We start from the raw sequence: 18,149 nt of genomic DNA, 5'->3' as shown, positions 1-18,149 counted from the left end.
AGTGCAAGTAGATAAATAGGTACCATTCCGGCAGGAAAGTAAACAGCATTTTCGTGCGCTGCTCTGGTTCGCCAGAAGTGGCTTAGTCATGCTGGCCACATGACCCAGAAGCTGTACGCCGGCTCCCTCGGCCAATAAAGTGAGACGAGTGCCACAACCCCAGAGTCGGTCACGACTGGACCTAATGGTCAGGGGTCCCTTTACCTTTACGTTTACCTCTCCACTGGCAAAACGAAAGCCCATTACAACAGGGCCTTGCTGAAAGGGAGGGCAACAGTGTGCCAAGGGTCACTCTGTAAATTAAACCATGCCTAAAGAACACTCTAATGAAACTTGCAAAACACCCAACTGATTAGTCTCAATAATTGACTAAATAACTCATCACAGATCTTCTTTTCCTGTAGATTTCAACTGGATCAGTCCCGCGTGAGCTCTCTTCATTAATGAATCCTCTTCAGTCATTATTAGCCTAAAGACTCATCCGCAGACCCTTATTACCACCATTCAATTAGCTAAAAGGCGATTTAAGCATCCTTTTATCTATGGGGAGATGTACATTAAACAGGGTTCAAATGTCTGTTGCTCTGTAAAGAAGAGTAAGAGGAGGGGGAGAAAAAAGGCCTTTCATAAGCTCGTTCTGGATTGTTCCACTGAATGACACCACAACTCTTAATTCTTCTTAGAGGGTCCTGAAGCCTTGGAATAGATCAGGGTTTCCCAAGCATGGGCCTCCAGCTATTTTTGGACTACAACTCCCACCATCCATAGCTAGCAGGACCAGTGGTCAGCGATGATGGGAATTGTAGTCCACAAACAGCTGGAGACCCATGCTTGGGAAACCCTGGTATAGACGGTGTAACCAAACCAATAAAACCATTACTCCAGAACGTCCAATCATAGCTAGGAACCGGTTCAGATACTGGTAAAGCAGCAGCACATGTGAATTCTACCAAGAAACAGGAAATGTCTATGTGACGTCCAGAGGGTGGCAACATGAGAATGGGCCTTTTCTGCAGTTGGCTGGCACCTTTGTTACATATCTTTAGGTGCCAGGCAAAATGTTTCTGTTCTGCCAGGCCTTTGGCTGATAAACATCCGATACACTTTTTAATGTGCTGTGGGGGGGGTGGGGATCATTGGTTTGTTTTTGTTTTTATTATGTATTTTGTGTTTTTTGTAGATTGCATTTTTATGTTGTGCAATGCCCCGAGTTCTACGGATGAAGGGTGGCATGCAAATTTACAGACAGTTCCCCATTTCCATGGGGGTTACATTCCGAGGCACTGTACACATACATGAAATCATGTATATTTGAAAAAGCCCCAAAACGCCCTCTCTTGCCCCCGCCCCTTTTTATGGCATTTTTAGGTCAATTCCAGGTTTGGGCCGATGCGTGTATGCATGGTCACATACATTTTGAACATGCATAAATGGGGGGTTATCTGTAATAAATAATAACGACCATAATCGTAAACTCCTCTGCAAGCTTTGCCATCGTGCCAAGTGAGCAAATTTAAGTTACACTCGCTCATTCTAAAATATCTCACAGGCCTGGAATGAAAAGTGGCTCGGGGGGAGGACAATCTATGTAGCCCTGAAGTACGTACATGGAAGAACATTATATAATCAGCAGCATCATAGTAATAATAATAAAGAGGATTATTTACAAGAAGAGTGAAGTGTATACATCTAGGGCACGGTAGTCAATGTGGTACCCTTCAGATGTTGTTGGACTCCTACCCATCCCAGGCAGCAAGGCCAATAATAGTCAAGGATGATGGGAATTGTGGTTCTGGAGGGCACCACGTTGGCTAACCCTAGTTTAGGGTAACATCAACGCTGTGGAACGCGCAGGTTGGTTTTATGCTGCTGTAGTCATTCCCGTCAACATTTGTGGTGGTTTCTGCTCGAAACTTAAAGAAAAAAGCTTGCATCCAAAGCCAGTCCTACTCAAAGTAGACCCATAGAACCATAGAATTGTAGAGTTGGGACCATGATAGTCCAACCCCCTGCAAAGCAGGAATCTTTTGCCCAACATGGAGCTTGATCCCACAACGCTGAAATGAAGAGTCTCATGCTCCACTGGAATTGATAGACATGGTTGATTTAGGTTCACTGATTTCAATGGGCCTACTTTGAGTACAACTTGGTAGGATACAACTCCAAAATTCCCTAACTTTCTGGCTTCTCCCCAGGGATAGGATGCAGGATACCGGGGGAAGCGGCATCTCAGTGGTAGATTGTGGATTGCAGAATGTCTCAGGTTCAATCGCTGGGATCCTCCGGTAGGGCTTGGGAAGACTCCCTGTCCGAAACCATGGAAAGCCCTTGCTACTCAGTGTAGTACAGAACTAGCAGACCTGTCAGTGTGACTTGGTTTAAGGCAGCTTCCTATGTTCTTACACAATGATGACAGCGGACTGGATCTCACTTTCTTCAGACGAAAGATTGCAAGGCATTGGCACGCAGAAAGCGCTGCATAAATGGCTTAATGAAAGGCACTTTATCCCCTTTTAAACGCATACGGCACATCTCTCAAATAGGGTCCTTAACACTGTGCAGCAACACTGGTTGACAGCAGAGATCTCTCTCTAGCACTGCCCTACATTTGCTGGCCATAATCCAGAAGAATAAGCACTAGCTGTGTAATATAATGATCTATCCCACAACCCTCCAACATCAGCTACTCTCCCCGTGGAGGCCACATTTAGCAGAGAATGAACTCGTCGTTGATGCAGAAAGATCAGGGATGTCAGCGGCAGTACCTCTGGGTACCCAATTCTTGCATTACAGCTTTGTGGCACGGTGTGAATAAGTGATCACTGATCTCTTAATGGGGCATTAAGGCATGCAAAAACAAAGTCAGATGCGCTGAGAATTCTCAACATCCCCCTTTTAATTAAAGGGAAGAGACGGGGCTTGAATCCCCTTAGCTCTCCCTGGATTTATTTTTAACTTGCGGACTTAAGTAGCCGCCTTGTACTGAGACAGACCACTGCGCCTCCTTCTCACACCGCTGGGGACCCTCGCAGAGGTCTCAGGCTGATGCAGAGACTGAACCTGGGACCTTCCACATGAAAAGTACGTGCTCTGCCACTGAGCTATGCGCAGCCTTTCAAGTCAACAACTAGGTTGCTTCCATTCTGAAAACTCATGCAACAGCCTGGCTAGGAGGGCGCAGGGTTGGAACCACTGTACAAGAGTGGAAGACAAAAGGGACAACAGCTCCAAAATTAAGGTGGCTCTTCCTCTACCAAGAAAGTCATACAGTGGCCATGAATGTAGTTCTAAGTCAAAATTACTACCTTAATAAGCCAGGATATGAGTGATGCCAGGGATACGGGTGGCGCTGTGGGTTAAACCACAGAGCCTAGGGCTTGCCGATCAGAAGGTCGGCGGTTCGAATCCCTGTGACAGGGTGAGCTCCTGTTGCTCGGTCCCAGCTCCTGCCAACCTAGCAGTTCGAAAACACGTCAAAGTGCACGTAGATAAATAGGTACCAGTCCGGCGGGAAGGTAAACGGTGTTTCTATGTGCTGCTCTGGTTCGCCAGAAGTGGCTTAGTCATGCTGGCCACATGACCCGGAAGCTGTACACTGGCTCCCTTGGCCAGTAAAATGAGATGAGCACCACAACCCGAGAGTTGGTCACGACTGGACCTAATCGTCAGGGATCACTTTACCTTTACCTTATGAGTGATGCCAGGTTCCTTTGTGATGCCAGTTACAGAGATGCCATGCTCCTTTGCAGCCCGTCCGTCCCTCCCTCCCTGTGATTATTGTTTTATTCTCAAATGTTGTATAAATGTAATGAAATAGTAAATGTCAAGCTTCAAAAGAAACCAGGATACAAAGCTATGCTTTGAAGCTGGCTTCACACTCTGGCTTGTTCCGAAGTCATTAACCATAGTTTCTGGATTTGCACGCAGTTAACTATGGTTAACTGCTGAGCAAAGCAGCTGCAAATCAGCTGCGTGCCCCTGCATACAACTCATGCATATCCTGGCTTATTATGCCCGGATTTTTTTTGGCTTTGCACTGCACGCAGATGTGGCCAGTGTCCCCATTTTATTTGCCTACAAACTTTCTAATGCTCTGCTTATACTTTTATATCCCTGCCTGATCACTGAGGTCTTGGGAAGAGTCTCTCATAAGAGGTCCTTCATGGCACGGATGAACAGCTTGTATCCAGCAGGAGCTGTGTATTCAGTATTGTGAGCCCAAATTTGTGGAACTCTCTTCCTGTTGAGGCCAGACACCTCCATCCCTGTTGAACTTCTACACCTACTGGAGGCTCCCCAATTCCAGCAGACATTTTCAATTGAAGTTTGGCTTCAATCCATTTTAACATTTTATGTATTACGTTTAGTTAAGTAGCATGTTTTTTCTTCTTTAAACAGCCTTGTGCAATGCAAGTGAGAGATGGTGGGATATGAACATGCGGAACGAGCTTATAGGTTTGTTGTTTAGAAGATGGAGCAGACTTCGTCTCTGTTGCTCCAGAGGGCAGGTCTAGAACCAAGGGGTGGAAATGGCAAGGAAGCAGATTCTGGCTGGGCAGGAGGAGAAATTTCCTAATAGTTAGAGCTGCTTGACAGATGGTCTTAAACCAGTGATGCCAAACTTGGCCCTCCACCTGTTTTGGGACTACAAGTCCCATCATCCCTAGCTAGCAGGACCAATAGTCAGGGATGATGGGAACTGTAGTCCCAAAACAGCTGGAGGGCCAAGTTTGGCCATCACTGTCTTAAACGGTAGTTGGTTCGCTTTTCTCTGGGGACCTTTAAACAAAGGCTGAATGGCCATCTGTCAGAGATGCTGGACTCTGCATTTTGCACTGTAGATTCTGCATTGAATGGGGTGGGGTATGGATGAGATCAGGGGTGGGGAACCTTCTGGGCCAGATCTTTATCAGTTTCCACCCTGCAGGCTGGCCTTGACATGCTGACAAGAGTCAATCCCATCAGTCAACCTGACATAAAGCCCCAAGTCATGGATCATGGAATTGTAGAGTTGGAAGGGACCACGAGGATCATTTAGTCCAACCCCTGGCAATGCAGGAATATGCAGCTGTCCCATATGGGAATCGAGTTTGCAACCTTGGCATTACTGGCACCATGTTCCAACCAACTGAGCTATGGGAGGTTGATGCATGGCAGTGAGGTTCTGCTTCACCAGCATGTTCCCTGCAGGGAACGCACAGGCGAATCAGCACCCAGCAGGACTAAACTCCCCAGCTCATCAGCTGATGGGAGGAAGGTTCAATCCTGCTCCCTGCAGCTTTGCCAGTGCCGAACCTGCCCCAGTGATGTTGCTGACTGACAGGTGGGTGTGGGTTTTTGCAGGCCAAACAGGTCCCCCCCCCCAAGATTGGACTGGAGATCCCCCATCCTTTGACTAGATATACAGTGGTACCTCGGGTTACATACGCTTCAGGTTACATACGCTTCAGGTTACAGACTCCGCTAACCCAGAAATAGTGCTTCAGGTTAAGAACTTTGCTTCAGGATGAGAACAGAAATCGTGCTCCGGGGGGCGTGGCAGCAGCAGGAGGCCCCATTAGCTAAAGTGGTGCTTCAGGTTAAGAACAGTTTCAGGTTAAGTACGGACCTCCGGAATGAATTAAGTACTTAACCTGAGGTACCAGTGTATGTCCAAAGTCCCTTTCAGCACTAAAAGTATCTAGTTCTAAGTTATGTTGAAAGAAGATCCTCCAAAATGATATACTACATCAGCAGTATGTCTCAGCACTGCCTGACTCCTGAATTCCCCTGCAAGCTGCTGTAGGCAAAGTAATTCTTGGAACAAGCCCTCAGGCTACAGCCTTCCATGTTTTAGTTAAGCGCCCTATTCATCAGTATTTTTAAAAAAATATTATTTGAGATATTTATAAAGCCAGTTTACTCCACATGTAGCCAATGCACCGTTGAATGAGACTCCTCTTACAAAGATCCAGTAGCTCTCTTTCATGGGATTCTGCTTTTCAGGACAAAGACTGTGCAAGCACACACACAACACACACAAACACATCCCACTGCTATAACATAAACCAACATTCCAACAGTTTTTGATATAACCCACCGGGATTTAAGAAGACAGGTTCTGGGCCGCCTTTGTTTCCGTAATACCAAATTACATCTCCTTTGGTGGTGCTAAAAGATAAAAATAGGGGTGGAGAGAAGAGTTTTCCTTGCAAAATGGCAACTCATATCTTTGATTAAGTTTAAATTCCATGCAACCCTCCCCACAGTGAGACACCCCCCCCCCCCGCCCACCCTCAGTTCAGGGATCAGTCAATTACTTATTTAAAATAATAATAATCAAGTCACTATTTAAAAGGCTGTTTAAAGAGGAAAATAAAAAGGAACACCCCCCCACAAACTACGAAAAAGAAAAGAAAGGAATTTTTTTACAAGGTTAATAGGAGCTACAAAAGGAAAAAGGAAACAAAGATCTGTATCCAACAGGAGTTTTCATGCTGCATAACAGAGGAATACAATGCAACAGTTGCACTAGCAGAAACCCACTGTGCATTCTATTGTGCAACAAAGTTACCAGCATGCTGCTTATGCATTCCCTTGCACAACAACAATCTACAGGTGCAAAACACTTCACCAGCAGAACAAGCAACTAGTAAGTTGCTTTTAATTGTCGCAACACTGGATACAACCCCTTGAGTTGTTCCAAAACAAAGCAAAAGCTTGTTATCTAGGGACGATATTCAGAGAGCCGCTGCTCATGTGTGGGGAGTGTGCCAATTTCTGCTGATCCTTTCCCCCAGAGGCATAAGGGGCTGCAGAACCAAGGGTGCAAGGGAGTCCTGCTATGTGCCTGCAAATTCTACTTGTGCTCCTGAATCCAAGCCTCTCTCTCTGTGTGTGCATGCACGCGTGCTTTCAAAAAAGGGAAATGCAACTGAGCTTTCCAGCACTTCCTCCCACATTTGATTCAATTCTGAACAACGCTCCCTGTCTTGGATGAGAACCTGGCGAGCTCAGATATGCATCCGAACCACAGTAGTCAGGACTTACGCTGACCCCACTCATGTCTGCCCTGATGAGTCAACAGCAATTTGAGATTGGTTTTTTCCTCTCTTTTTTTACTTCTTCATACACGTTTGTTTCAGCAACAAGCCACAGGACATTTCAAGAGTGAGTTCACATCTAGCCATCACAAAACAGCTCTCCCGCACCCCACTTCATCTTAGTTATTTCCCATCCACATCATTGCTGCTTTTACTCTACCGGGAAAGTGGTACACAAAGCCCAATTACGTTTTAAATTTTTTTCACAGATGCCTGAAATATGAATCAAAGCGTGGAATGTAATGAAGCCCCCAGGGTACAGCACAGTTCAGCATACACCTACGTGTTGAAGGCAAAACTCAATCTTCACGGCAACAGCACACCATCCAACACTACAATTGTGCATATGTACAAGTTCACAGCACAAAATACGCAACTTGTCGGTCCCCAATGAACAAAAGCTTAGTTCAGTTTGGGTTTTGTCCAACTTAAGTTCTACCGTCGTGTTCTGGTCTGATGCAGAACCTGCGTGGAAAGGGGCAAGATTGGAGGCATGGCTACAGGACCACTTATGGGTGCAAGTGAGCAACTTGCTCTGACGAAGACTGGGAGCAGACTGGGCCTCTTGTGTCTGGAGACAACCTTCTCTAGGCTCCACCCCCTTGAGTCCAAATAACTTCAGAGCCTTAAAGAAGCAACCCTCTGGACTGAAGATGGACAAGTCTCCTTTGTTCCATAGCCGCCCCTCCTGGTGGACTTCTAGCACTGCTGGGCCGGTGATGTGCAGTGAGAGACATTTGGTTCTTCAAGGGAAGTTGTCTATGAGGGTCCCGGGTCCCTTGATGGCCTGGGAGGTTCCTCTGGGAATTCTTGTCCAACCGTCTCAAGCCCAACAGCCTCCCTGTCTTCTGCAGTCACCTCTGATACCTGACCCAGACTAGCTTCCCATCCAGTTCCCCTGCAGCCTCCAACTTTGTGTCCAAATCACTCCTGGATACAGGGGTCATGGCATTTACTCAGACTGTAATTAAACGATCTAAGATAGTAATTTCCTTTCCTTTCAGTGCATCTACTCCGAAAATGACTAATGCTGTATACAACTCTAAGTGTGCAGTACTTGGATATCAGAGCAAACAGGCTATCAGTTTTCTAACACAAAAAGCCCTGTGTTGAGAAATCAAATTGCTCTCCAATATTTATCGAGCTCAAATATGGTGGGGAAGACATGGACCCTACATCCCTCTAGATTTTGCCAGATAACAATTCACTGACCACTGGCCATGCTGGCTGGGACCGCAATGAGAAATGTTACACAACATGCAGGCCAGCAACCAAAAATAGAATTGACACACTGCTTGTTTCACCCTTTCCCCACCAGGAGGGGCAGGTGAACGCATGGCATGGCCTCATCTTGTGTTTCACTGCTGTATGTTATGAGCAGGGGACAGTAGAGAAGCCCCAAGCCAGGGCCACATCCTGAATCACGCAGGCACATCCCTAGTTAAAAGGGAAACAACAAGAGTTCTGCTCTTGCAAAAGAAAAAGAGTTAGAGGAGAGGAAAAGAATAGGGGAATGTTGGATTTTAAGCTGTCAATCCACAGCATGAACGCTATGGGGAAATTGCAATATAGGTTAAGGACAGAAATGGGGTGCAGTTTAGTAGGAGAGTTCATGCTTTGCATGCCAAAATCCATTAAGTTTTATTTATTTCCCAGGAAGGGCTGGGAAAAATTCTTGGGACCTGGAGACCCACTTTTTGTCAGATTAGACCACTCTTCCTCACCTGGTGCCTTTCATATGCTTTGGGCTATAACTCCCATCAATTGCAGTCAGCATGACCATGTTGCCTGGTGCACATGGGAGTTGCAGTTGAAAACATCTGGAGGGCACCAGGCTTGAGGCAGGCTGGTGCAGACAAAACAGAGTGAGATGGACCAACTGGGACTGAGACGATGGAAGGCAGGGAGACCAAGAGCCAGAGCCACAATGATCATATGAATGCTTGTAATGAGGGAGAAGGGACGCGGGTGGCGCTGTGGGTTAAACCTCAGAGCCTAGGGCTTGCCGATCAGAAGATTGGCGGTTCAAATCCCCACAATGGGGTGAGCTCTCGTTGCTCGGTCCCTGCTCCTGCCCACCTAGCAGTTCAAAAGCACGTCAAAGTGCAAGTAGATAAATAGGTACCCCTCCGGCAGGAAGGTAGACAGTGTTTCTGTGCACTGCTCTGGTTCGCCAGAAGCGGCTTAGTCATGCTGGCCACATGACCCGGAAGCTGTATGCCAGCTCCCTCGGCCAATAAAGCGATATGAGCGCCACAACCCCAGAGTCGGCCACGACTGGACCTAATGGTCAGGGGTCCCTTTACCCTTTACCTTTAACAAGGAAGGAAGAGTTCAATATTCCTAAATTTCTCCCAAGTTTAATCCAAGAAAATGGGACTGTGAAATTGACTAAACCAGATTACAAAGCAGCTGGCCTAAACAACTTTTCTCCCAAAAGTAGACTTGGCATAAGGCCACTAATGCCAAAAGGTGGATATGTGGATATACAGCAGGCATGAGCTAAACAAACAAACAAACAAACAAACAAACCACTGAGGGAATGGGGCCAACTGAACATAAGGTTGGGAAAATGAGAAACAAAGTTGACAAGATGCATCTATCTCTACCTCAAGGTCTGCGTGATTCGCTTCCTTCAGCTGTTACCAGAGTTGGTGTGGGAGCAGCCACGCCCTTGCTGCTAAGAGATGAACTGGCTTCCAAGCAAGGAAGGCATTTATGGGATTTAGCTTTCTTTCTCGATACGGAGTTTTAGAAATAAGCTAGCAGAGATGCTGCTAGTAGCATGTCAAACTCGAATGGACTGGGGAGGAAATTGGACAAGGCAACAGTTTTAAGGATGTCTCTCCCCCCCCCCACCTTCCTCTTTTTCTTTTATGAAGTAGCAAAGGAAGAATTGCAGAGCTGCCATTAGATGGCTCACTCTCTACATCCTTCAGCCCTTCCTGCCAGCATAGAAAGGCAATTCCTCAAACTGCTCTGGGATTATTAGGCTGGACGTCAGGATGAGATCATATCAGGCAGTATTTCACTCAAGCGATTCACTTATTATTTACAATGGTGGTGGTGGAGAAGCAGTTCTCCAGCGACAAATGAAGTACATCTGTAGTCAAGATTTTAATTCTATCCAAGCTTTCAGAATTGTCTTGTCCCTTTTATGCAGGATTCTCTCCCCCCTGCTCTTTCCCGTTGCAGATAAAAAATAATACACACACACACAATTCTGTAGCAAATCATATAGATAAGCACACACACATACATGTATGCACTCACGTACACAAATATATAATGATAGTATGGAGTGTTTGCACAGCAGATGAGCAACCATTTCCCAGCATTTCATTTTGTCTGAGAACAGGGGAGACACACCAATAGGCCCTTGCAAACCGAAAGCAGGCTGGGTACAACCTCATTAAAACTAAATGTAACGCGTTGGGAATTTAGGCTGCCGGTGTATAAATTGGCATCTGGTACACAAAGTCTAACAAGCAGAAATTGTTCTTTAGTCAGCTATTTATAACCTATCCTATACTTTGCAGCTATAACCCAAACTGAGATGAGTTGCCCTCCCTTTTTAAAGCAGCCAAAGCTCTTAAAACACACTCACACCCACCCCACAACAACAACTTTCTCCTTATGTAGGGCATCATCAACAGGGTGATTGAGATCAAAACAAGATAAAAAAAGAAAATGAAAGAAACAGAAGCACTGGATTTACTCGACCTCTTGTGCTCTCCCTCTTTTCTACTTTCAAGGCATTCTTCAAAAGATGGCTTATGCTACACAGCTCATTGCTATTAGTTAAAAAGCTCCCCCGGAAAAGCAATTGTTAGCTTAGCTAATAGTAAAATGCTGCCGTGGCACAAGGGACAGATCCGACTCAGTTCATGCAATTTGTGCTTTCCAAAAACAGTATGTGAACTGAAAAACAAGCTGCCACTTTAAAATTCGCACGGCTCCGAATTGTATGGTGCGGCTCTCCGGCTTCCCCTCAAAAATGTACAAAAATTGCTTGCTTTAAGGGAAACACCACAAAAATGAATGTGCTAGTGAAAGCAAATGAAAATGCAATATATTTGGAGGAATTGCCTTGCAAAAAAAAAAAAAAGGTGTACATTAGGCAAAATTACATGCAAAAATGTGTGCATGAGATTATTTATTTATTTCCCACCTTTCCTCCAAGGAGCTCTAGGTGATGTACATGGTTCTGGGGCTGCCCTTGAGACTGACCCAGAAACTCCAGTGAGTGCAGAATACTGCGGTGAGACTCCTTACGGGGTCCTCACTGCGGGATCACATTGACCTGGTGCTATACCAGCTGCACTGGCTCCAGGTGGAGTACAGGATCAGGTTTAAGGTGCTGGTTTTAACCTTTAAAGCCCTATATGGCCTAGGACCCTCGTACCTACAGGAGCGCCTCTCCTGGTATGTCTCACGGAGGACCTTACAGTCTTCAAACAAAAACATCTTGGAGGTCCCAGGCCACAGAGAGGTTAGGCTGGCCTCAACCAGAGCCAGGGCTTTTTCGGCTGTGGCTCCGATCTGGTGGAACGCTCTGTCACAAGAGACTAGGGCCCTGCGGGACTTGACATCTTTCTGCAGGGCCTGCAAGACAGAGCTGTTCCACCAGGCTTTTGGCCAGGGCACAGTCTGACTCCCTCCTCTGGCAATCCTCACAGAACTCTAGCCCAATGGTTGCCATTAATCTGATCTGAACTGATTTTATAATGAACTGATTTTAGAATGTTGTTAGCCGCTCTGAGCCCGGCTTTGGCTGGGGAGGGCGGGATATAAATAAAATTTTATTATTATTATCCGTCATTTAATCCCCACAACAACCTTGTGAAGTAGGTTAGTGACCAGCCCACTGAGCTTCGTGGCTGTGTGGGGATTTGAACCCTGCTCTCCTAAGTCCTAGTCCAACACTCTAACCACCACACTAAAAAAATTTATCATGAACTGATGTGGAAATATCCAAGGTGTTGTTTGGTTTGCCAATTGCATTCACTGTTGAGTATACAACTCTTCATTGTCTCTCTTCCCTTGGCAATCACAGGAAAGTTTGGCCCACAGAGTGCATCTCCCGTCCCACAATGGAGGAAAATCCATACTGTAAAATATCTGTGTTCAGTTATTTACAGCGCTTATATCGTAAGCTGGCAAACTTTGAGGCACAACCCATTCTTCACATTAGTGTTCTAATTTTATTTTCATTCACTCTTAGCCTTCACCACAGAGCAGACTGTAAATTCTAATCCACCTGAAAAATGCAACGAAGATTAACTGAATTCTCCACATTTTCAGCGTAGGTGCCGGATGCCTCGTTGTCATTTTACCAGCGTTTAATATTAGTTATAACCACTACAGAGTTCAAGCCTCTGTGTTCCTAAGGTTCAGCACAATAATTACTCATGCTCTTGTCTTGGCCGATGTCTGTACTGCAAGAAAGCAAACGTATTTCTTCTCTCTCTGGCTATAGCGACCTTCCTTACCTCCTTATTTTGTTCAGGACCAAACTAACATGGCTCCCATCACAGGTTGAGCATGAACCAGCTAGGCAGCCCAACTCCCTCATCTCAGAAGACTTCAGTGCAACCTGTTGCCTGGCAACTGCCAGCAAGGGAAGCCTTGTCTCCATCATGGACCACTGTAAAATCCAGTTGCTCAGCTTCACTCCCTTGGAATCAAGGATGGGAACATGAAACACTACCCTAATAAGCTTGATTCTACATGGGCACCATGTCATTTCTGTTCCTCTCCCAGATCAGGGTCTGCTCTTGGTTCGAGAACCTTTTGCACAACACTCTGAAGTTTTAAATTTTATTGTTTTTTAAAAATTGTACACTCTTTACATCAGAGGATTTTACAACCAAAATAAACCATAATACAAACAGGAACATGACTTTGCTTTTCCTGCATGTTAATCTCCTTCTTTTAACTCCTTGTTCTTAACCTCTTAAATCACATATATAGCTTTAACAAAAAATTTTTTTTCCTTCCAGTAGCACCTTAAAGACCAACTAAGTTAGTTCTTGGTATGAGCTTTTGTGTGCATGCACACTTCTTCAGATACACTTCAGATACTACAGTGTATCTGAAGAAGTGTGCATGCACACGAAAGCTCATACCAAGAACTAACTTAGTTGGTCTTTAAGGTGCTACTGGAAGGAAAAAAATTTTTTTGTTTTGACTATGGCAGACCAACACGGCTACCTTTCTGTAACTATAGCTTTAACAGTTTTCCAAATGGTGCCCTATACCTTCCTCCCCCTGTTCCCGTTACTTCCCTTCACCCATGTGCAATCTTCTCAGCCTAATATTGTTTCTCGTTGCGTTAACAAAAGTTTGTATTTGTTGTTCCATATACGTATGTCATGTTATTGTTTTGTATCCTTGCATTTTACCTACTGAGAGTCTCCTATTGCTATAAAGAAATGACATAAATATTCTAAAACAAATAACCTAAAGAAAACAAAGTACATTGCATTAAATGCAGGGTCACATTTAGGCATGTGTGTTTCAAATAGCAGGCATGGGCTCCCCCAATCCAGACAGCAAGGGCTGGACTCGCCTGCCACAATTCTACTAAAATACCCACCCCAGGGCAAATAGCAGCTTGACTTGGATTTTCAACCAGGCCCTGCGGCATAGGGGCAAAGGGCCTTACCCATTCTTTTCAATGGATCTACTCTGGGTAGGACAGCTATTGCATACAACCCTCTATACCAGGCATAGGAAAACTCCGGCCCTCCAGATGTTTGGGACTACAATTCCCACCATCCCTGACCACTGGTCCTGTTAGCTAGGAATGATGGGAATTGTAGTCCCAAACATCTGGAGGGCCGGAGTTTGCCTATGCCCACTCTATACTCTCCACCACTTCCCCCTAAAATAAGATTAATGCTACTTCGCTTGCCCATAAACTTTAAACACTTTCCCTGCTTTTAAAAGCCGCTTATTTCTCATATACACAGCCTTTTTAAAAGTCTTTTGAACAACAACAAAAAGAGGTTATCAGACAAGCGCAAGGCTGGCAAACAATGGAAGATAGAGAATGGGACTATATTTCATAACCCCGTGGTTTTCAGTCTTCCTGCCTTTAGAGGGCCTTTCCCTCCTCCCCCTTGCCTAGGAATCAATGCGCGTGCCAGAGGATTTCAGAGCATGTACTAGAGTGCGCTCTCAGTTCAGAGGAGGCGACAGCCAACCCCCTTAGATGAAATAAATGTGCCCAACCATGCCTTGCAGCTGTGTATCGCAGGAAAAGATTGTCAACAAGGGACACCATCTGAGAAGAGAAGCTTGCCTTGCTGATCTTGCAGAGACACCTGATTCAACTGCGGAGGAGCTCCAGGATTTGGAAACCACAGCGTAAGGTTATCAGGGGGTTGCTCGAGAGCAATCAGGCAAATGCCTCCCTGGTCGGCTGTAAAGCCTTGTTATTGGTGCCAAAGAAACCTTCACCATGCAGAGCGCCACTATTCCGTGGCTCGCTCATTCACTGGCAGAATCTGAGAGTGGGCGGTCCTTAAACCTTCCCCAGCAGAGTAGTTTCTTGATGCCCAGTCTGCGCCTCCCCTCTCTGCACGGAAGCCTACTGCGCAAGGAGGGTGTGGGTAACGGAGGACCTCTCTCCTCCCCGCTTTGCTCAGGCAAGGTGTCCTGCCACCACCTCACCTCCCCCAAGCCCTGCAGCTCCTCTCCGCTGGAGGCGTGGTTACTCTCCTCTGCTGAGGAGGTGCTGCTTCCCACGATCTTTGGGGGCTCTCTGTAATCCATCCGGCTTTTCCCCTCTCGCCCCTGAGCCGATGGCAGTTCCCTGACACACTGCCTTAAGTCACCTTTCAACAGGCAGCACCTGGCAACTGTACCACTCCCCCTCCCCCCAAAAAACCAACTAGCTTCCTTCTGTGGAAACCTGTCTGGATGCTCAGATGATTCATCCCATGGGAGCCTGCCCCTGGCGCTTCCGAGCTCTCTCCACTGCCAGCAATTAGGTGGGCGCTACCTTCTGTCATCACATAAAGAGTTTCGAAGCATGGTTGTCAACTGAATCGAGCGCACAAAAATATCTTCATCCGAATGTCATTCAAGTTTCAAACCAACAGCTGGATGTGCAGTAAAGGGCCATCAATGAAAGGAAACCTCCAACATTTCCCTGTCAACAGAAGTTTGACCATCACAATCCCTATTAGTTGGAACACTGGGGCAGGCCTTCTCTCTTTTCTCTCTTTATTAAACACAAAAATCAATTTTACACAGCAAATTAAACATGAATTAAACCACCGTCTGGTTTGAACGCAATGTTAAGCCGTGCTAATTTTTAGCTTAATGCAAACAAGTGACATACTTCTGTCCTTGCTTCGCTCTTGACTTTGTGTTACAATAGTAGACTAATATACTCCACCAGCTTTTTACAACCTGGTGCCATCCATGTGGATTGGGATGCAACTCCATCAGCCCCCCAATAGTCAGGGATGATCGTCAGTATGACCAACAACCAAAGACAATGAGAGCTGCAGTCCAATGCATCTGGGGTGGGGGGCATACCAGGTTGCTGGAAGGCTGTACTAAGCACTGTGGGTTGTAACCAAAGCAGAACCACCAGAGTTTTACTTGCACAGCATCACGTTTGTTTCCTCCACTGCCTCTCTGCACCCCCAAAGTCTTCTCTGGGGGGTCTGTGAACCCTCTGGAGCTGATTTTGAGGGTGCACAGGGGGCTTCAGGTGAGAGGAGAGAGGAGAGGAATAGCCTGTTCTGTTACTGCAAGTCCCAGTGGCTCTAATGCAGGGGTCCACAAACTTTTTCAGCAGGGGGCCGGTCCACTGACCCTCAGACCTTGTGGAGGGCCGGACTATATATAGGGGGGTGAACGATTTTTACCCGCCCGTAAAGAGGCCTGAAGATGCTTCGCTTTACCTGTCCCAGTTGTCGTCCCAATAGCCGCAGTTGGGCTTCTCCAGCCAGCCAGGTGCCGTGGCTGGGTAGGAGGCTGTGTTGGCCGGCGAAGACAGAAGCAGCAGCCCCGGCGGAGGAGCCACGGACTGAGGTAGGGGAACTGGGGCTTCACTGGAGCTTTTACCCACCACCACCTGCTGCTGCTGCTGCTTCCTGAGAGGCAGCGCAGAGAAGACAGAGCCGCCCGCCAACCCACAAGCAGCGGCCACAGCTGCTGCAACAACCAGCCTGAACGCATGGGAGAAATGAAAGAGGGAGGCAGGAAGGCCGGCGGTGAAGAAAGCGCACGTGGAAGTGGCACAGAAAAGGGACGTGGAGAAGGAAGGAAGGGCAGACTGAAAGAAAGGGAGGAGGAGCCGTAGGAAAACGCAGCAGCAGTTGGCAGCCAGCGTCACATGCCCACTTCACAGCGCCGCCCTGCTGAGGCAGGCAAGCGGGCGATCCAACTCGCGCCGTCAACGGCACGCGGCGTGGGACAAGATTGCTCCATCCCTGAGGAAAAAAGTGCCGCCGTGTGAGGGAGAGGGAAAGTATGTGTGCGCTGGCGATCCACGCAGCGATTCCTGGAACGTCCGCGTGCCGGATCTAGAAGGCAATTGGGCCTGATCTGGCCCGCGGCCCTTAGTTTGACGGCCTATGCTCTAATGCCACACATGGAACAGGCAGTAAACAACTAAAGCAGCAGGGAATAGTTGTGCCAAACAAATCAACGTCTGTCATTAGAAATGAAGGATTTGCACTCTTTTGCAACCGTTTTGCGGCCCTCATAATTGCATGGCAAATATACACCTCTGATTTATCGCTTTATTTTCTAGGGAGGGAGCACCTTTACACTTGAAATATCTCCCCCTCCCACAAAAGAACCCCAAGTGGATGATGCATCGCCCATTAGTCATGTTGCTATGTTTCACCTTAGATCTTTACCCCCACCCTTCTCAAAGACATACATTCCAGCAATTCCTTACAAAACCCAAGCTGGTCACGCATCGCTAAAAAGCCAAAGTTTTTTGTTTTAAGGAAAGAAAGCAAAATTCAGCAAAAAGAACGAACGTATCAGACTCGTTCCCAAGGCAAGTCAATCAGATGTTCTGCTCAATGTAAATTCATCTCATGTACTATTCCACAACTCCTCCAGGATAAGAGATTTGTAGTTTCCAGGCTTCTAGATTTTAACTATGTATTTTGCTGGGTTGTTTTTTTTTAAAAGAGAGACGAGAGAGGAGAAATCTATTAATAAAGATTGTGGCAAGAATTTAACATATTTTCAAGCAACCAAGCAAGTTTCAAATACAGCTATGGGCTTCCACAATATTTCACGTATTTGCAGTAGTGCACAACAGTTTAATGGAATGTGTGCTAAAACACCAATGGTCATGTGCTTTCCATTTCACCCCCCCAAAAAATAAATAAACCAAGAGTCGTGTATGTAACACCCCAGATACTCATCATTGTCTGAATTGCCCTTGTTATTACTCATTGCTGAAGAGTCTTCTTTGATTTCTGCATGCTATGTTAATTTAATCTGCTACTGCCTTCCTTCCAAGCTATTATGGTGTTTGCTTTTTTCAGCTGAACACACTAGAAAACCACAACTACCTTACAATAGGTTATCAACAATTCAAACTAAGCAGCAGCAGCGGTATGTGAATGTGCAGGCTGAATAATGCAGTGTCACTGTGTCCATTCAAATGTGTTGACACTAGGGACAATGCACCTACAACTTCAGCGTTCTTCAACTCTGGTTCCCACACATTGCTGGACTGCAACTCCCATCAGCCCAAACCAGCTTAGCCAACGGTCAGGGATGATGGGAGTTGTAATCCCACAACATCTGGGGACCCAAAGCTGGAGAACACCAAACTACTAGAGATCCCGGTAAGGGAGATGAACCCTAAAGAACAAGTCCTCCAGCAATGCACTTATGTTAAAATGTTTTTTAAGAATCCCCCCCCCCCCAATGCAAAAATAAAGACCATACCTGATTAGGCTCAGGTACCTGAAAACAAAGACCATTCCTGGTCAAACAGGGATAGTTGCATGCTATACAAAATTCAGGATTTTTCTTAAGCGGAGATTTAGCTCCTTTCATTTTCAAGCTTCCCTAGGT

General features: G+C 46.2%; 2 protein-coding genes across 4 annotated transcripts in view; both read right to left on the bottom strand.

Annotated features, from left to right (window-relative positions):
* TANGO2 (transport and golgi organization 2 homolog) overlaps positions 1-18,149 on the bottom strand; it is an 88,950-nt gene that overhangs the window by 10,429 nt on the left and 60,372 nt on the right. For all 3 annotated transcript variants that reach the window (XM_053369482.1, XM_053369483.1, XM_053369484.1), the window contains exon 6: positions 6,080-6,150. In XM_053369482.1, coding sequence (XP_053225457.1) covers positions 6,080-6,150 — 71 coding nt within the window. The remainder of the gene's footprint in view (positions 1-6,079; positions 6,151-18,149) is intronic.
* ZDHHC8 (zinc finger DHHC-type palmitoyltransferase 8) overlaps positions 1-18,149 on the bottom strand; it is a 286,530-nt gene that overhangs the window by 240,286 nt on the left and 28,095 nt on the right. The gene's annotated exons all lie outside the window — the stretch shown is intronic.

The sequence above is a fragment of the Podarcis raffonei genome, chromosome 16 (genome assembly GCF_027172205.1).
Source record: "Podarcis raffonei isolate rPodRaf1 chromosome 16, rPodRaf1.pri, whole genome shotgun sequence".
Lineage (NCBI taxonomy): Eukaryota > Metazoa > Chordata > Lepidosauria > Squamata > Lacertidae > Podarcis > Podarcis raffonei.
This window is presented reverse-complemented; position numbering and strand designations above follow the sequence as displayed.